The sequence below is a fragment of the Macrotis lagotis genome, chromosome 5, assembly GCF_037893015.1.
Source record: "Macrotis lagotis isolate mMagLag1 chromosome 5, bilby.v1.9.chrom.fasta, whole genome shotgun sequence".
In the NCBI taxonomy this organism is placed as follows: Eukaryota; Metazoa; Chordata; class Mammalia; order Peramelemorphia; family Peramelidae; genus Macrotis; species Macrotis lagotis.
In genome coordinates, this window is record NC_133662.1 from 224,933,540 (window position 1) to 224,954,313 (window position 20,774).

The 20,774-nt window shown below is 37.8% G+C and overlaps 1 protein-coding gene across 3 annotated transcripts; it reads left to right on the forward strand.

The window, feature by feature from the left end:
• Nucleotides 1-234: 234 nt before the first annotated feature.
• Nucleotides 235-20,256, forward strand: LOC141488478 (3 beta-hydroxysteroid dehydrogenase/Delta 5-->4-isomerase-like). 3 transcript variants are annotated; one of them, XM_074188569.1, is made up of 5 exons: nt 235-369; nt 1,083-1,237; nt 12,384-12,555; nt 16,210-16,374; nt 19,057-20,256. In XM_074188569.1, the coding sequence occupies exons 2-5, from the start codon at nt 1,202-1,204 to the stop codon at nt 19,866-19,868; spliced, it is 1,185 nt and encodes a 394-aa protein (XP_074044670.1). In that variant the 5' UTR covers nt 235-369; nt 1,083-1,201; the 3' UTR covers nt 19,869-20,256. The 3 variants fall into 3 exon arrangements, with proteins under 3 accessions (XP_074044670.1, XP_074044671.1, XP_074044672.1); XM_074188570.1 differs by lacking the exon at nt 1,083-1,237; XM_074188571.1 differs by lacking the exons at nt 235-369; nt 1,083-1,237 and adding an exon at nt 8,644-11,940.
• The last annotated feature ends 518 nt before the right edge of the window (nt 20,257-20,774 follow it).

Consider the following 20,774-nt stretch of genomic DNA (forward strand, 5'->3'; position numbering starts at 1 on the left):
GGTCCTGGGGAAGGGAATTCATCTTTTTCACTCCATTGAGTGAATTCTGTTGACTAGCCTTACTTAGCCTGAGAGGACATGGGGTTCTTTACTGTTTGTTAGGCAAAAGGCTCTGCTGAAAGTATGGTGCTCAGGTCCCACCCCACCTGGGTTGTTCTTCAGGCATGCTCTGAGACCGTGCTGGAACTCACCTTCCTGTGGCTCTTCCCTCTACCCCACTCCACCCCCACCAAAGATTTCACAACTAAAGTTGAATCTCACAACAGCCACTCACCAGAAGTCTCTGGCTTCCCCCAGCTGCTGTCCCTGCGCTGATCCTGTGCTCTCATCTCCCAATCCACCCACGATCCCCTGAGACAGACCTTTTTGGTAGGTGTTCTTCTCCTAGCTTCTCTTTCTGGGTTTCTTTCATGTTGTTTTTGAGGGGGAAGAGGAGCACTTAACACAGTGCCTGTCTTCTCTCCACCATCTTGGTTGGAAGTCTCCCAGTCAATTGTCAATTATATTTTTGAACGAGTTATTATGCTTTTCCAATTTGCCCAATTATGTTTTTAAGAGAAACATTTTCTTTTTGCATTTGAATCACTTTCTCTTGCATAGTGTTAATTTTCTCTTGCATTTCTTTTCACAATTTTTCCATTTGATTTTTAAACTCCTTTCTGATTTCTTCTAAAAAGTCTTTCTGGGCTGGAGACAAATTCATGTTCTCCTCTGAAGCTTCACCCCGCCTGTCCTCCTTTTCTGAGCTAGTATCTTTATCTCCAAGGTAACATTCAATGGACCTCACTTTGAGTTTTCCTTTCTTCATTTTGTGTCCTTTCCCTAGGGTCTTGTGTTAGGGGAGGGGATGATTCGCAAACTCTTGACATTGAGATCTCTAGAGGTCTTGCTCCCTGGGATTAGGAACTACAGGGGGTTACTCAGTGAACCAGCCAGTAAGGAAAGCCAGAAACTTCTCTGGATTGTTTGCTTTGTTGGTGTCAGGAACCCATTCCCTGTGCCCGGGGCAGTATTACACAATCTGAACTTGGTCCTTAGCCTAGAAAGTCTGAAGATTCTCTCCATATAATCAATTTAATCAGCCTAGGTAAGATCTGCTGCCCACATCTGAGCTGCTTCTGTGTTCGTTCTATGTGACCTGGATCTTCCTAACCAGCTGATCGGTTGTCTGAACTACCCCACTAGAGCTCTCCCAGCCACCATGTATGAAAGCAAACACTTCTGCTGCTATTTTCAGGTCAGTCCCCTAGCCTCATCCCACTGGTCCTGCACTGGGTCTCTACTCCTCACCACCAGCATGCCTAGGCTTCCTTGTGACATATCTTATTGGAAGATGTTTGACTCAGTTCTTCTGCAGATTCTGTGGATCCAAAATCTGTTAAGAGGCTTGGTTCGTGTTAGCTCTGAGAGAAAGCCAGGAGAGCTTAAAACAGTGCTTGGCTTCTCTCTGCTGTCTTGGTTAGAAGTCAAGCTCATAATTTTTGTAGCAGAATAATATTCCATCATGAATATATACCACAATCTGTTTAGTCATTCCACAATTAACAGGCATTCTCACAATTTCTGGTATTTTGTCAAAGAGAGCTGCTATATTTTAGAACTTGTGAGGTTTTTTTCCTCATGTTTCCTAATCAGTTTTGGAAACATATAGTGGTATTGATGGGTCAAAGGGTATAGTCAATTTAATAATCCTTTGGGCGTAATTCCAAATCTTTCTCTCCAACTCACAAATCCACCAACAATGAATTAAGCATTTTTCCATATCCCCTCCAATATTTTATCTCTTTCCTCTTCTATAATTTTAATCAATCCAATAGGTATAAAATGATAGCTATCTCCAAACTATTTTAATTTGCATTTCTATAACCAATAATGATTTAGGACATTTTTCCCATATGATTAATCATTATTTTGACTTCATCAGAAAACAGCCCATTCATATCCTTTGACCATGGAAAATGATTTACATTCTTGGAGATTTGACAAAGTTCTTTATATATTTGCACTATGAGACCTTTCTTTGAGGAATTATCTATAAAAATTTTTCCAAGTTTTCTACTTCCCTTCTTTTCTTTGCTATATTTGTTTTATGTGTACAAAAACTTTTTAATTGAATGTAATCAAAATTATGCATTTTATATTTTACAACATTCTCTCTCTTATTTGTTCATAAATTATTCATCCATAAGTCTGATAGTTATATGTTCCAAGTTTCATCAAATTTTCCTGTATTGTCTCCTTTCATACCTAGGTAATGTATTCATTTTGATCTTATCTTGGTAAACAGTGTAAGATATTGATCTACACCCAATTTCTGCCAGACTACTTTCCAACTTTCCCAACAATTTTTACCAAATAATGAATTCTTATTCCAAAACTTTGTTAAATACTGGGTTACTATATTTGTTTGCCTCTGTAGATTGTATTTCTACTCTGTTCCACTGGTTTACTTTCCTATTTCTTAGACAGTATGAGCTAACTTTGACTTATAATATTAAGATTTGGTAATGCCTGCCTTTAGATATTTTTCCCATTAGTTGCTTTGATATTCTTGACTCTTTGTTCTCCCAAATGAATTTTGTTATTTTTTCTAACTTTGTAAATTAATTTTTGGTAAGTTAATTGGGATGGCATTGAATATGCAGATTAATTTTGGTACAATTGTCATTTTTATCATATTGACCCTACCTACCCTTGAAAAATTAATATTTCTCCATTTATTTAAATCTGATTTTGTGTAAAAGTATATGGTTTTGTATATATATATATATATATATATATATATATATATTTACAATCTGAGTTTTTTTGTTAAGTGTATTTTATATTTGATAGATCTGGTAAACGATATTTTATATTATCTAGAGTTACTCTAAATAAGGTATCTCTAGATATCTCTTCCTGCAGGATCCTGTTGGTGATATATAGGAATGCTGATGATTTATGTGACCTTAATTTATATCCTGCTACTTTGCTGAAATTATTTCAATTAATTTTTTAGCTGAGTCTTTGAAATTTTCTAAGTATATCATCATAGCAACTGCAGAAAAGCACTGTCCAGTTACTTGTGGCAGTCTTCAAAATCTTCCTCTGAAAATGAACTCAAGTTTTCTCTGTCCTCTCAGTAACTGTCTAGAATTGGGTTCTTTCTCTTTTACTTCTTCATTTTTTTTATTATTTTTAGCAGGTTATTATATCACTTCTAGTCCCAGGGTGTAGGAGATGGTGTCTCTAGCCTCAGCTCTTTCTTATCCTTATTTTCTGAGCTTTGTCCAGAAACCAATCTCAACACTCCTTTCCCCCTCCAAGCCAGAGTTTGGGCCCCCAGCCACACTATATTGGAAATGATCTTTCTACCTGAGGACTCTTCTATTTCCGCCTTCTATTATTCTAGTCAATCTGAGGCTTAGGAAGTAACTGTAACCTAGAATTGAAACCAAGAACTCAGGTCTCCTGCAGGTGCCCACAAACAGCAGTAGCACTGCCCCAGTGCTTCTTCACTTAATGTATATGTGTCTGGACCACATCTTGGGAGCCCAGCCATGCCTGGCATCCCTGGGCAACAAAGGGTTCTTCAGTCCTCTTCTGTTCAGATGTCTGACTCTACTACTGTCCATGAGACAAGAATTCCTGTGACTGAGGTTGAGGCTTAGATTACTTCCCAACCCAGATGCCCTCCCACTGGGTTTATTGTTTGTTGTTTCATTGGAGAGAGCCTAGAGGTGCCTACATTTCACTCTGACCCCAAAGTCTTTTCTTGGGTCTTCTCTAGAAGTCCACTTCTCTCTTCCAACTCTTGCTTATTTTTTGCCTCTCTAAATTCACTCTGAATTACTATTTGGTATTTTTTGTGGAGGAAATCTGGAGAGCTTGGAATTTGTTTTCTGATGTTTCTCTACCATCTTTCCAGAATCCCCCCCCCCCAACTATTACTTATTGCAGAACAGCTTTGGTCCACTATTGACTATTAATGTTTGAGGTAGCAGCAGAAAAAAACAACATAAATAAGAACACAGATATCTTGCCTATATTTTAAAAAACAATTTTCTTTTTTCACATCACTTTTCTTCCCTCATTTTCAATAAACCAGAGTTACCTTTACTGCTCCTGCTAGAAGACAGAATACTGGTCATGGGGTCAGGGACAGCTGGTTTCAAATCCTTGATGCTATATTTATTAGCTGTGAGATCATGGAAAGATCATTTAACTTCTATTTTTTTTCACATGTTCATTCACTTTAAAATCACAATAATAACTCCTATCATACCTACTTTGCAAGGAAATTATAAAGTTCAAAGGAGGTCATGTTTGTGAAATGCCTCACAAATTTGATGGTCCTTTATAAATGAGGTATTATCATTATCCTGCTCTTGAAGGAGGGAGAAGAGGGAAGAGGGAAGGTGGAAGGGAAGGGCTTTACAGGATTCTCTGCCTTCGATGCACTAACTATCCTAATGACCTTGAGCAAGTCACTTAATGTTCATTTTTTTATCTGTATAATAAGAAAGTAAGGTCCAATTATCAGTAAGATCCAACCCAGCTCAAAGATCCTATAAAAATAAGGCTCACCATCATATAATTCTCAAAATGCACCCTCCATAATATTATCTCACTTGTAAAAGGAAATTAAAGTGGAAGTGGGTACAGGCTGAGTGGTAGTATAGTGTTTATTAGTTAGGCAATACAAATATTATTTTCCCTATTTGGAGATGCAGAAATTAGTTTAGAGAGAAGAAACTTGCTAATGAACTTTAATTATCAGAGGTATAATGGTTTTTGTTGGGGCAGGGGTTGGGGGGGAGGGTATTTTATAACTCTATGGGAAAGATATTAAAGCTATACAGAAAAATCTAAAGACACCATGTTGCCACATTCACTCCCAATCCACCCATTCCTTCTGCTCTCCTTCCCTTTCCAGGCCTTGAAAACAAAGACGAATTTCTATTTTTTCACTTATTCCTATCCTGCCTCTCCTAGCCAATTAAACTTTCCAGCCATATGTCAGAAATAAAATAGGCCTTTCTTGGGGTCAGTGTGTGCTTTGACATGAAAGTACCTTAAAAACTTCCATCCAGGTCAAAGAACTTGCTGTAATAGGGACACTGTTTCATAAGTCAAAGTCCTCTGCATCCTACATACCCAGATCATTGGTGAACTCCCAAAGAAAACATCTTGACCTCACCGTTTGTTGTTACAATGTGCAATCACTCTGAGGCCAGTTTTCAGGTCATTCTTCATGTCTGGGACCTTGACATCTCAAGGTAAGATTTGGCCTGAATCATCTCAAGATAATCACTAATACTAAGAGTGATGTAGTTCATATTGCACAATTTGGCTTGGTATAATTTCCAAAGCAATTATTAATTAAGTGCCTGCTGCAGACAAGACACCAAGTTAATGTGCTGGGAAGACAAAAATTGCACTCTATTCTGCTAAGAGACAAACCACACACAAAGAGAAGTAAGCATAAGGCAATCCAAGGAGGGAGAGATCATTAACAGCCAAAGGGATCAAGGAACCCTTCACAGATGAAGTGGTACCTGAGTGTAGCCTTAAAGGAATTCTCTGAGAGCTAGGACAATCCTAGGAGACTGGCTATGGATAATGCTATCCCCGTCTAGAGGAAGAAAAACCAAACCAAACCAAACCAAACAAAAAGAAAAACCCCTACAGAATCTGAATGAACACCAAACGCACTTTTAAAAAATTTCTCTTATGTATTTATTTCCTATCTCCTGGTTTTCTTTCTTTTCCCTTAATCCTAATTCCCCTTACCAACATGACTAATCTGTAAACATTTTAAACACAAATGTGTATGTACAAAATTCATTGCCAGTGAGGGGAGGGGGATGGGAAGGGAGGATGGAATGAAATTATTAACTTAAAAATATGCATTTGCATGCAAAAGAATGTTAAAAAACTTTCAAAATGTGTAAATGGAAAAATAAAATGAAATATCAATTGAAAAAATAAATAAATAAAACTAAAAGGAGCATTAAAAAAAAAAGGAATTTTCTGGAAGGAGGTCATGAAGCAAGAAGGTATCCCAAGAATAAAGAATGGTCTATGCAAAGACAGGAAAGGTAGGAGACATTCAGAAATTCACAGTAAACGAAATTCAAGAAGGGAATCAGTAACAAAATTCAAAGACAATATATGACAATGAAAGGAAAGATGATCTTAGAGTCATAGGATGATAGATATAGAGCTAGAAGAAACCTCAAAGATCTAGTTCAACCACCTAATTTTATAGATGGGAAAACTGAGACCTAGAGAGGTCACCCACAAAAACAGAAAGACTCTAAGTTGGGATTTGAATTCAAGTCCTTTGGCCCTTGATCTAATAACTATTCCACCGTAATACATTGCTTCACCACATTACAGAAATTCAAATCCCACTTCAGTTCCTTTCTACTTTGAGGTTTCTTTGTCCCTGACCCTAGCTGACCAACCTACTTTCTCTTCATCTTGTGTGGATGTGTCTTGGTGTATCTTTTTCCCTTCCTCATAACCTGTCTTCTCCCTCTTCTCTCTTCCGTAAAGGACTCGGTATCATTGATTGTTTTCCTTCCCCCCTCCCTTAAACTCTAGCGTAGTGCTCAACATTAATGTATAAATAAAAGTTTTGGTTTAAAAAAAGTTCGAAGGACAGATAGCCACACAGATATGTGACCTAGTCCTATAAAAATAGTGATAGAACCACTATTTAACAATAACTGACATTTATTTACAATACTTTGGCCATATAATCTGATTTGAGTCACATATAAACCTGTGAAATTGGTATTATATATATATTATACTTATTTATTGTATTATATGTATTATACTATGCTAGATAAACATTACATTATGTTACCATATTATATTATATTTATTATAATTGCCCATTTACTGGTGAAGTAATAGAGATTCAAAAAAGTTAACTGAATTACCATTCCAATAGAATTAGAAGTAAAAAATAGCCATTATTACTACTACTATTATCTGACATAGTATTAGAAAAACTAACTTTAACAATAATACAGATTTATAGAAGCCAAATGAACAATTTTTATTTCATAACTTTTTTTAAAGTTTTTACACCGGCAAAAACAATGCAGTTCAATTAAAAGAGAAACAGATAATGGGCAGGGAGGAGGAGGTATCTTTATAGCTATTTACTTATTTTTGAATTTACTCTTTGCTCAGTACACAATCCTAGACTATCCTACCCAAGAATGCAACCCTCTAATCCAGATTCTCTTCTGGTCCTGGAACCAGGTGGCAGGTGCCAAAGATGCCAATTGGCACCTGTTCCTGCACCCTGCCCTTGGTGCTCTGCTATAAGCCTGGGACTTCTCTTGTGTTGATGCAGTGCATCTCACTGGGTTATAGTATTCCATTAGCTGTATGTCCTTGACGAGATCTCATCTCCACTGTCTGCAGACCACTGTGTTTCTCTATGATGATCCAGTCGCTATGACTTGGAATGTTTCCAGGATTCAGTCTGGATGTTCTAAATCTGTTTGGAAGCACTACCTCCCATTTTGTAAATTTTAAAGTCTTACAGAAATACTAGCCATGATCGTCATTGTCATTATCATTGTTATTATTAAGCAGGAATCATCAAAATTACTGGGGAATGGCTAAAAAATTATCTTCAACCAGAGGAAAATCAAACAAAACAAAATCCTACAGAATCTGAATGAACACTACATTCATTTAAAAAAAATTTTTCTCTTGTGTTTTACTTTACTATCTCATGATTTTCTTTCTTTTCCCTTAATCCTAATTTCTCATACTGAAAATGACTAATTTGCAAACATGTTAAAAATAAATGTGTAAGTATAATATTCACCTAACTGTTCTCCACAGAAGAGAGGAAAGTGGGAAAGGAAGGTAGAAGGAAATTATGCAACTTAAAAATATGCCTCTAAATGTGGATGAATGATGAAAAACTTTCATAACATGTAATTGGAAAGCTAAAATAAAATATCAATTAAAATGTTATACACACATTTATTTTCCTGATTATCTGAATATAAAAGGTCATTTTTTTTTGAAACTGAGGACAAGGGAGGGAAAAAAAATACTCTTGCAGTAGGAGAATGACTGTCTCCCAGAGTTTGTAATAGAGAAGGAAAGCCAAACAAAGTCTGACAGAAGACAATTTTAAAGATTCATAAAAAGAAAAGGTAAGGGCGGCTAGGTGATGCAGTGGATAAAGCACCGGCCCTGGAGTCAGGAGTACCTGAGTTCAAATCCAGTCTCAGACACTTAATAATTACCTAGCTGTGTGGCCTTGGGCAAGCCACTTAACCCTATTTGCCTTGCAAAAAAAACCTAAAAAAAAAAAAGAAAGAAAGAAAAGGTAAGATCCTAGGGATTAAAGATGGAGAGATGTAGGCTAAGCTGATAAGAACTTTTATTCAAATAATATGTAAAATGTAGAGACTTAGAGGTGATATAATAATTCATTTCAGAATTTTCTAATAGTTGATAATAAAATATAACACAAATTTAAAATAAATTCATATATGCAATAGATAATCACTACATATTTAAAATAATAAACAAGATTAAGTCATTTACAATGCCATTCTCTACAGAGTAAATATTGCAGTTGCTTCTCTACTTATTGAGAAGATCTCTTCTCTTTTTATTTTGCTAGGATGAAGAAAAAGAAATACTTCACTAATATCTATTATGGATATCATTTCACCTTAGTGATATGTTCAAAATATGTGTTATTACTCCTTCTAAAGGAGTCCCATACCATCAATATTCTCATTAGATCTGCATTTCTATTTAAATAGTACTATATTAGGGGGTTTCAAACTTAGATGACCAGTCAGACTCAGATCAATTGTTAATGTCTACTTGGCCAGTGATCTCCAGGAGAGAACACTAGAGATCTCTGTCTGACCCCAAACTGTTTGATATTTTTTTACCAAAGATTTTGATAAATAACATACACATTGATTTACAAATTGAAGCAGAGATAGTATAGAAAAAGATGTCTGAGATTCCATGTAAAATGCTCCACTTCGTGGTATACTACAAAATCAGCATATTTGAAAAAGATCCCAGATAGTTAGTGGCCTGCAAGTTCCATATGTCATCAACAGAACATGGCGGCAACAACAACAAAACCCAACTATTTTGATCTTGGGTTTCAGTAAGGGAGCAAAGCTTCCAGGGATATGGAAATGACATGCTCATTGTGCTTTCCTCTATTTTCTCCATTTTTAAGTCTACTGTTTTTTAGTTCTGTTCACTACAGATGATTGAATTCAGCTCTGGGTCAGTTAGTTCTATCCATCACACAGTTTCTAACTCTATGATACCATTCATGGAATTTATAGTAGCAACCTGAGGATTTCCTACTCCACCCAGTGAGTCCCTGAGCTAAACTTAGAGATAGATATAGAGACCATGGATCCCAGAGATAGATATAGAGACCATGGATCCCAGAGATAGATATAGAGACCATAGATCCCTGATGCAGCCTTCTAGTTGGTTGGGGGGGGATCAACTTTAGAAGTAGAAAATGAGACAAACATGATTAGAAAGCAATTTTTAAAAGACTGGGAGGTCGTTGATGCACAACATTAATGTGGATCAACGTTGCTGTATAAAGCAAAGGTTAATTCAATATTAGGCAGCATTAGGAGAAACATAGTCCCCCAAAATGAAAGGGCAATTTCTACAATGACCCCAACACTATGAAAGATAATAACTTTGAAAGGTTCCAGAACCCTGATCAGAGTGGTAATCAATGACTTGAAAAGACTGATAATGAAGCATGCCTTCCATCTCTTGGTGAAGAAGAGATAAGGTGGAGGAAAGAAGAAAGTATAGGTTTCCAGGTGTGGTCAGCTGATAATCATCAATGATTACACGAGAGGGCTTCCCCTTTAGGGGTGATTTAGTGGGTATTTACAGAGAGGCGAAAAATAAGACGGGGAAAACATCAACAATCACATAGAATTCAATAAGAAAACCAGAAGGGGACATAATTTAAGCAATTTTATTCCTACATTGGGCACATTTAATATATACACATTAAAAAAACAGCTACCAAACATCACCATTTCCAACACAATCATCCTTTTGGTTCTTTTTTCTACAAAATTGGGTGTTGATAATGGGTTTTATAATTTTTTAAATAAAAAGAAGAAAAAAGAGAAGACCTAGAATCAGAGACAAGAGAGACAGATATAGATGAAGACAGACAAATGAAGAGAAAGAGAAAAAGACAGAGTTGAGGACTAGGAAGGGGATAATTCTCCACTCTGCTCTAATCAAATGATATGGGGAGGACATCTTTTAGTTCTAGGGATAGGCACATTTTAGGAAGGATATTAGGAAGCTGTAAAGGATCTAGAAAAGAATAGTCCTCAAATAATTGTTTTCTCCATCAAGGAAGAACATTTATAAAGCATCTTCCATGAGTAAATAGATATTTCTTTCATGCTCCCTCACTCAGTAGTCTCCCTTGTGGTGAATTCTCTCAGTCAATAGATATTTGTTGGATCATTGCATTTGAAACTGAAAGAAATTTTATAGTCTAAGCCAACTCCATGCTTCTTAAACAAACTGAGGCCCAGAGAGTTGGAATGTTTACACAATCACACATGTAATATGAGAATCATTTGTAGAAATATACAGTACTTGCCCTCACCAAGCTTACAGTCTAATAGGAAGATAATACATAAACTCATGAAAAAAGCTTTATTAAAAATATCAGATGATATAGGAACAAAAGGGCAGAGATTCTTGTGATTAGGGAAAAAATAAGGACATGTGATTTCAGTGAGATAGGGAACCCACAGGAAATTTCCTCTACTAATTCAGGTCAGTACCTTCTCTAAAACTCTTTAAGTCTTAGAGAGTTGTCTAGGATCCCGAGAGGTTAAATGATATGGCCAAAGCCACTCCACCAATATATGTCAGGTCAGAGAAAGTTTTATGAAAATGGTGAAATTGAACTTGGTGCTGAAGGATGGGTAGGATTTTGATAGTAGTAGAGGAAGCAATAGGACATTCCAGGCTAGGATAAATCCTCAACAGAAATAAGGAAAGGGCTAAGTATCTGGCACACTTTACAAATATTATTTCATTTGATGCTATTTCCATTTTACACTTGAGAAAATTAAGGCAAACCAAGGTTAATACCTGAGGTTGGATTTGAACTCCAGGCCCAGCACTCTGTCCATTGTTCTACCTCACTGTCTCTCTCTTTTGAAGATGACCCTGACATCAGGGAGGTGATGCTATGAAATGCAAGTGAATTGGATTTCAACGAGAGGGCTGTGCAATGTCACCAGCCTCACTTTCTCCTCCAGTGGGACCATTGGCCAGAAATGGATCAGGACGAATAGAGATGCAGTGAGAGACCTTTGTCTTTAAAGTCTTTCCCAGGTCACAGTTTGACTGTGGCAATGCCTATTCAATGAGTAAAGTTGGGGAAAAGAGAGATATGAGGCAAAGAAGCCTTTCTCCCTCACAACCCCCTTTCTTCTTAGTTAAACAGAACAGTTAAACAACCCTCTTCTCAGAAAAAGGAATCTCCCACCCTTATCCAATTACTCTCTTGTCCAAGACTCACTGACCCTGGTTTTCTTATGAGGATAGCTGTGTCCTTCCTTTCCAAACTCTGGAGAGTGAGCCTGTGACCTTGGGATGAGAATGAGCTTGTGCGAACAGGGAGTTCTGACGAAGTTGTCACTTCAAAGCTGACCTTGCTTAAAGGGGGAGGAGAAAGCCTAAGAAATCTTAAAAAGAGAAACAATTCTGAAAAAGCCCCACATTTCAAGGCAAGGAGGTGGACCCAAGAGCCTAGCTGTCAGTGGAAGTGATAAAGGACGCTCAGCACCCAAACTTCTTTAAAGGACTGCAAGATTTGGAGCTGGAAGATACTTTTGATAACAGAAGTCTTTTGATAACAGAAGTCAGGTTTGTTGTGTGTATCTCTGTGTGACTGTTGTGATCTGGGTCTATGTTTTCCTTCTGGACCCCCTATTTCACTTCTAGTTTTGCTGGGGCTAGCCATCCTCTAGGAATAAATACAAATGAAGAAATGAGAACAGACTCAGTCTCTTAAAACTGGAAGGGGTCCCTGGGGTCATCTAGCCAAATCTCATCTGACATGAAGTTTCACTATGTATGACCATGCTCACTTTGCTTTTTGTCATTTAGCAGGGAACTCACTACGCTATGCTACCAGTCTGTTCCAATCTGGATCAACTCAAATCATTCAGGAAGGTTTTCCTTAGAGCAAGCCAAAAATCTAGTCCTGTAACTTCCAGATTTCCCACAGTCTGAATCTTCTTTTAGAAGTCCCTCTAGAATCTGACTAGGTCCCAAGGCTGATCCCAAGTTCTCTGTTTTCTATCAAGAGGTATTTTGGTACCAAGATGCCTATGGGTAACTGGAGCTGTTTGGTGACGGGGGCTGGAGGATTTCTGGGTCAGAGGATTGTTCGCCTGTTGCTGGAAGAAGAAAAAGAACTGGAGGAGATTCGGGTCCTAGACAAAGTTTTCAGCCCTCAGTTGCTATGGGAATTTTCAGGTAAGTGAACTCAATCTTTCTGGGTGTGTTCCTGTGGGATTAGAGTCAAGGAGATGTGGGTTCAAATCCCACCTTAGATGCTTATTAACCATGACCCTAGGCAAAACATTGAACCTCTCTGTGTCTCAGTTCCTTATAGGAAAACAAAAGGTTTAGACTCAAAGGCTTCTAACATTATGCTTGTGATTTTATCATTCTGTGTGGAGAGTGTTAAATTCATTTGATTTCCAAAGCCCCAATCAAAATTAAAAAAAAAAAACAACTTATGGAGACAGAGGAAGGAGTATTAGACCAAGAGTCCAGAGACCTGATTTCCAGGCACAACTCTGCACCCTAAAGGAAGGTGAACTTGGACAAAGTACTGGCCCTCAGTTTCCCGTTTGTGGAATGGGGAAGGGGGAGACTAGCTGATAGAACGTAGAAGATTCTTTTCATCCTAAGCTTTCCATGAGTTTATATGAACTCTTGCTATCATCAAAGACATCCAAATCTCTGCACTCTGGGGCTTTTCTCTGGTTTGTTTGCTTTATTTCCTCCCTCTGCTGCTCCATTTGTCCCCATCCCCTCATCACTCAGCCTGCTATTTTTCTGCTATCCTTTATACATTTCTCTTAAAATGAAATAATGGGGAATAAAATTACAATCAAGATGTGCTAGCAATAGAGGGCCTGGTTAAGACATTGGTTGGAAAGTTAAGAGACTGAAATACTGATTTAGTCTGATCCTATCTTTCCTCACCAGAAAATCTAGCTTTGGCTTAAAAGGGAGAATCAAGTTTGTAGCTAAACTCCATTAGCCTTTTTTAAAAATGAATCTCTGAGGTACAGGACAAAAACTGAACAGTTCGTGACACTGGATTTTCCAAAGACTTTTTGCCTTCTTTCTGTTCACACTTGATCCTGTTCCTAGACCCTCACAACTATATGAGGGAGATAATGCAAATATTTGTTCTGTTTGGCAGACGAGAGATGAATTCACAGAGTTCATGGTGATCCAGCCAGGAATAGATTACAGTTCTCCTTTTCTGATTTCCAGTCTAGTTTCTGCAACTAACTCACTTCTTTCTGGATTAGCTCACTTCTGCAAATGACTGAGATATGAATTTATAATTTAGCTTGATAAGGGAAAATGGTAGGCTACCTTTAAATCCTTTAAGCAATGACCTCTAAGCATAATGCTTTGAATAGTAAACATGCAGTAATAGTTTGACAATTAAATGAAGGAATGGATGGATATGGATGGATAGATGGATGGATAAAATGGATGGATGGATGATGAATGGATGGATGGATGGATGAATACCATGCCAGACCAGGCCAGGAAGGGTGTCTTCTCTGCCCAGATAGACCACAACTTGCTTGATTGGTGCTAGGAGAAGGGGAGACAGTAGAGATAAGTTTTCAAGGCTGTGGTTTGATGAGAACTGTGACTTGGGAAAAGGGTGCCAGGGGCCCCATATTCCTCTTTTCTTCAGCCTTAGCACAGTGGGAAGCATATAAAGGGGAGTATGCTTGCTTTCCATTATTTCCCCTCACAGGCAAAAATGACAACATTCATTAAGAGCATATGGGTTTCTATGAAAAAACATGGAGCCAGGTTCAGACTCCAGGGTTCTCAAGGTGCAGAACCTGATGGCAGAGCTAGAGAAGACAGAAAGGCTGCTGGACCCCACACCAAGAGGGTTTCATCAATAGAGCTGTGCCTAGGGAAGCTAATACAGAGTCCTCTAGGGTATTATTTAAAATTTTTTCTTTTCATAAAACCTTTCCATCTTTTAATCACATAAGGTCTTTGCAATCACCCTAAGAGACAAAATGTTAGGGTCTGTATTATTCTCTTATTTTTTTAACCAGCCTTGATTTCATTGATATAGGGGATTTCTATTGGGGGAATTCTCTCTGCCTATATAGATTGCATCTGATTTGTAACTTATAATCTCTTAGCAAGGGTTTCAAACTTGCTAGGAGTCTGAGAACTTTTTTTTAATATTTTGATAATTATATTTCAGTATAATTAGTTTCCTTTTTAATCCAAAGTATTTTATTTTTGTGGATGTAGAAACATTTTTCAGAGAAAGGAGTCATTGTCTTGACTTGAATGGCAGAAAATCAAGGACACAAGAAAGTAACTTTTTTTGCTTGGGGAATGAGAGGTAGACTGACTTGATAAGGGTCTTGCTCTCAGAGGCTAAAGTCAATTCTGTATTTACTAGGCAACACTGTCTCTTACTACTTGGCAGTTTCATAGGTGAGGAACTGATAGTGAAACAAGGTCAGATAATAGTACTAAGGTTGCATAACAATTTTGTGTCAGTTCTAGGAACCAAATTCCAATATTTGGACCTTCCCCCCTTTCTCAATTCTTTCCTTTCTATCATCTTGAAGGTCTAAGTGCTAAGATCAAATTAATTTCAAAGCATGCAGTTGCCCACACTGTTGTTTTTTGATATACAGAATGAAATAGGTAAAAGCATTAAACTTGGAGTCTGGAAGATCTGAGTTCCAATCCTGCTTTAGACACTTACTAGATGTGTTGGTGAGTCACTTAATCTCTGTCTGCCTCAGTTTGCTCCCCTATAAAATAATGATCATAGTAGCACCTACCTTATAAGGGGTCATTGTGAGGATCAAATGAGAAAGCTTATGTACAGTGCTTTGCAAATCTTAAAATGCTGTTTAGATGCTGGCTATCCTTATTATTAGTCAAGATTTGAAAACTTACAAAACTCAGTCTCATATATTATACAACTCCACTTTAACAAATTAAATCAGCAATAATGTAAGTTATACCCAAATTTGGGTCCCACCCATAACTGAAAAGTCTGGGTCTCGAGAACTAAGAGCAATCTCAGCAAACAGCCCTGCCCTTCAGAGACTGACTAACCTTAATGGGAGTTAGAGCTTTACAGGAAACAAGGAAAAATCATGGATCACAATATTTAGCTAGTAATATAATAGTATAATATAATTTCTCTCATTCTTCACCTTGTCTTCTGATATCGGAACATCTCTAGAGTTTAGAATTAATTTGGATATTCAGGAGTGGTCACAGGCAGACTAAAAAAAATTAAAGAAGGGCAAGGTAAGAGGCCCCTTTAGACTATTTGAGTATATCCTAGAGACAGAGCAGCAAGGCTGAAATGGTGAAAGAGGTCGGGGCTTTCACCCACTTCCCTTTTCTGTTTGCTTCTCTCTGTGATTGTCCCAATCATTTCTCACCTCCCACCCATGTTAATCCTCCCATCTGGTTTCTTCTTCCTCTTCCTCTTCTATCTCTTCTTCTTTCCCCATAACTCAAGGCTCCCTGTCTATTCTATCTCTATCCTCTCCCACTCCCAAACTCATATTATAACTTGATTCTAAAAGAATGACATCATTTTGTCTCTCTTCAAGATTTTCTATCCTTCTTCTGATTGCTGATACCTATTCTCATGCCCCAGGAGTCATAGGTTTTTAGGGGTCAGAAAAGACACCATAGGTAGCTAGATCTGCAACATAGCAATTGTGATGGTGAGTTCTCCATTTTCAAAATCAGTGTTTTCATGGGTCCACACCTAGCAGATCCCTAAAGAAATAATATGTCTCTAAAGAGCAATTGCATCCAACCTCAGGGTTTTGAGAATGTTCTCCACTAACCCACCTTCTAATACTGCAGAGCACAAGTACAAGACCAAGGTGACTGTGCTGCAAGGGGATATTCTGGATGAAGAGTTCCTCCACAAGGCATGCCAGGGTGTCACTGCTGTCATTCACAGTGCAAGCGTCATCGACGTTGGACTGCAGCTCAGGAGAGAGATCATGATGAATGTCAATATGAAAGGTAAGAGGGCTGTCCAGGCAGGGATGGTGTCCTTCTCCTACAGACACAGGCTGGCACTGTTGCCAGGATTGGGAAAGACAAATTTAACAGCCACAGTCCTTTCATCACATCCCTTAATCATTAATCGATCAACAAATATTTATTAAACACTTCCTACGTGGTGGAGCTAAACAGCACAGAGCATAGAGCACTGGGCCTGTAACCAGGAGGACCTGAGTTTAAATCCAGCCTCAGACACTTACTAGGTGTGTAGGGCCAGTGTCTGTCATCACATAGACTGAAGTCCCTCCAAAGCAACATGACAATTTACTCTCACTAGAACAATCAAGATGGACATTTTCTCTTACCTAACTGATTATAATATAAAGGGATGATGGTTGATTTATTTCTGTTTTTAAGCCCTCTTTCCCAAGGCTGATTCTTCCAAGGTTCCAGAGCTCAGAACTTTGGGAAGATCCCTTTTCTATAATCTTTAGCAGTAATGATGCAACCCTCCCAAAGATACAGTCCTATTCTAATACCCCTGAGCCATAATGAAAAATGTTTCACCCCCCTCTACCCCCCCTCATCCATTTAGGAAGAAAACTAAGCTTTCTCCAGAAAATCAACTTGAAGTTTCCTTGAAAATCATGAGATGAAAATTACATAAAACAGTCGCTTAAGAGACAGAAGCTTCATCTCCTTTTTTCAATACATTTTCACACAGAAACAACTATTCCTTCATAGCCAAGAGATTTTTTTTTATCTTCCAGGAGTTCATTTCAAGACTCCCACTAGCTTCTCCCTCCAGAAATATTATTTCAGTTGTTTCAATTTTGTTCAAGTCTTCTTGACCCCATTTGGGGTTTTCTTAGCAGAGATACTGGAGTGGTTTGCCATTTCCTTCTCCAGTTCATCTGACAGATGAGGAAACTGAGGCAAACAGGGGTAAGCAACTTACCCAGGGTCACACAGAGAGAAACCATCTGAAGTTGCACCATCTACAATAACAAAATGAAGCCCCTAAACCTATAATACTCCACACCTGGGCTGACTAGGGCAGAGAACAGTCAGACTGTAATCTACCTTACCTTCTTCTACAGTCTGGGGTTCTTAACCTAGGAAGCAGATCCCAAGGAATCTAACAGGTATAATTTAGGTTGTCTGTGATTTTAAAAAATATTTTAATAATTGTATTTCAACATAATTATTTCTTTTTGTAATCCTAAATTTAAGCCATTTATGTATTTAAAACCATTATTCTGAGAAACTAGTCATTACCAAAATTGCCAAAAAAAAGTGAAGAACACATCTTCAAGATACTATGCTTCTTTGAAGAATACTAAATTAATGTTTTTAGCTTCTCTATATATTCATATTGATCTAGCAGTCCCCTAAAAATTTCATATTATTTTCACATGAATATTCTGTACCTGTGTAGTTAAATGTTTTCAACTCATTTGGAACTTTACATTAATCCTTATTAAATTTCACTTACTAGAGATGATCTAGCCTCCGAGGACTTTTTTTCTAGATCTCATTATGTCATCATATACCATCATATCAAAATCAGTAATAAAAATGAACAGAACAAAGTCAAATATGGAGCTCTGAGGAGTGTTAGGTCTCTCTAGGTTGATGTACTTTTCCAGTTCTGACCTTTTCAGTCTTTTGATACTTCACTCCCCAACATGTACTCTCTGTTTCAGTGACACTGACCTCCTTACTATTCCACAAATAAAAGTCCATTTCTCCACTACATGAATTTTCTCTGATTGTCTCCCACACCAGGAATGTTCTCCTTCAACTCTGTCTATTGAATTCCTTGGCTTCCTTTAAGTCACAACTAAAATTCCATCTTTTATTAAAAAAAAACCTTTCCCAGTCCCTATTAACTTTAGTGCCTTTCTTTTGTTAATCATTTCCTATTTTTCCAAATATAATTTCAATATAATTATTTGCATGTTTTTTCTCCCTAATTAGACTGTAATCTCTTTCGGGGTAGGAACTGTCTTTTGTATTCCTAATATTTAGCAAGATACCTAGCTCATAGTAGGAGATTAATACATGTTTATTGGTTAATTGGAGTAGAGATAAGCAACAAGTAGTTGGAAAATGTTGGGTTTGAGCCCAGAAGAGAAAAGATGCATTCGAAATATCTTCTTTTGGAAGTCCCCATCAAGGAGGTAGTTGAATCTAGGTGAACAGAGGATATCAACAAAAGAGTATAGAAAGGGGATGGCTAGGTGGCACAGTGGATAAAGCACCGGCCCTGGAGTCAGGAGTACCTGGGTTCAAATCCGATCTCAGACACTTAATAAATTCCCAAAGTGCCCTCATTTAATCAATTTTTAATCCTCTCATATTACCTACTCCACATTTCTTCAAAGACCTCATGTGAGGTTTTGTCAAATATCTAACCTAAATCTAAAAATACCATATCTGTAGCACTTTCCTAAGATAAGTGTGCAGCAACTAATACTGGTTAAAAAAAGAAGTCAAATAAAAGAAGGTTTATTACCATTCAAACAATGAATGGGATACATAGATTTACTGAAGTTTTACTACATTAGAATTGGATCCAGTCTGAAAAAGTCGGAGTTGTACAAATGTATTCTTCCTATCACTGACCTTGTCACCTCAGTTGACCATTTGAAGGCTTTATCTTCTGTCACTTACTTTTGCTATGTGCTTCCTTAACAGGTACTCAGCTCCTGTTGGAAGCCTGCATCTTGGCTAATGTGCCTATCTTCCTGTATACCAGCACTGTGGATGTGGCTGGTCCCAACTCATATACAAAGCCCATCCAAAATGGGCATGAGGGAGAACCCCTTGAAAGCAAATGGCATAATGCATATCCCTACAGCAAGAAGCTGGCTGAGAAGGCTGTGTTGGCAGTTGATGGACAACCTCTTAGGAATGGCACTATCATGCACACCTGCTCCTTGAGGCCTATGTACATATATGGGGAGGGAAGTGTTTTTCTCCAACGTATAATTACAAGAGCCCTTAAAAATGATAAGATCCTTATAAGAGATAGGGAAGGTTCCATGGCCAACCAAGTCTATGTTGGAAATGTGGCTTGGGCTCATGTCCTGGCCCTCAGAGCCCTGCGGGATTCTCAGAAAGCCCAAATAATTGGGGGTCAGTTCTATTACATCTGTGATGATACACCCCCCCAGAGTTATTCTAATTTTAACTATGAAGTGAGCAAGGAATGGGGCTTCAAACTTGGGTCAAAATTAGGCATTCCTCTACCATTACTATATTGGATAGCCTTCTTATTAGAGATGATAAGTTTCATGCTATGCCCTATTTTCATTTATGAACCACCCTTCAATCGCCATTTGTTATCATTGACCAATAGTGTTTTTACCTTCTCCTCCAAAAAAGCCAAGAAAGATTTGGGTTATGAGCCTCGCTTCAGCTGGCAAGAAGCCAAAGAGAAAACTAGTCAATGGATAGGTACATTGGTGGCACAAAACAGAAAGAATCTGAAGGCAAAGACCTCCTGATCTGAAATATGGGGCAGGAGTTCATGAAATCAGTGCTTTAGACCCTCCCCTTAATTGGGCATATAGCTCAATACCTCCCCTGGTTAGCAAACCTCTGGTCATGCCTCACAAGCATCACTTTCTTCTTCCCCGCCCAATGGAGCTCCTAGAAGACAAGATGCAAAAGACAGATGAAATAGCAAGCTCATTTATTCACTTTAAGGGTTGATTTCAAGTCACACAGTTTTGCTCTGAAAATGCAATTATAAAATGGCAAAGTGTCCGTGCTTTCCTGTTTCTTTTGTTTCTGCCCTACTTATAGCATAGCATGATTTTTGCTCTTTTGAAAGTATTTGTATGCCAATCAATGCATATTTAATAAAGCTGATGAAAAATGTCTAAAGAAAAATGGATCTATTTTGCTCATACCAAAGAAATAAGATAATCTTTTCATTGCCAGAAAAATCAAGTGTCTGCCCTTACCATATGAAGAATAGAGTTTTTCTCCATTTTAGCTTCAAGTAGTGGCAGAGCACCCCAAGCATTCAGTTTATAAGGGCCAGAGTTTTATTTTGAAGAGTTTCTCAAAAAACAAAAGAAGACATTTCTTTGGTTCATTTTAGCCCCACTCTGAGTTTCTTCTGGACACCTCATTGATATCTCTCTTTATAAAGGTATAATTGTTTATTTGCTTATACTTCATAAGCACTCTCACCAACCCTATTCTGCTAAAGTTTCCAGAATGAAGTACCAGAGGATGCTTCAGGTATATCTGGCCCTATGTAATCTTGAGCACTTTCAAGGATGCAACATATATCACAATAATGGTATCTCTGAAAGTCAAAGTCCACTCAGCTCTGTTCTCTCATCTGTGTTGGACTCTCTCAGGATCTCCCTGGAAAAGGGCTAAAGAAAGGAATGACTAAA

Bases quoted from the DNA above. Each gene is read 5' to 3' on its own strand.
- LOC141488478 (XM_074188569.1), top strand. From the start codon at position 1,202: ATGTATGAAAGCAAACACTTCTGCTGCTATTTTCAG. The intron at 12,556-16,209 runs GTAAGTGAACTC...CTAATACTGCAG, and splicing joins GTTGCTATGGGAATTTTCAG to AGCACAAGTACAAGACCAAG. The intron at 16,375-19,056 runs GTAAGAGGGCTG...CTTCCTTAACAG, and splicing joins GATGAATGTCAATATGAAAG to GTACTCAGCTCCTGTTGGAA.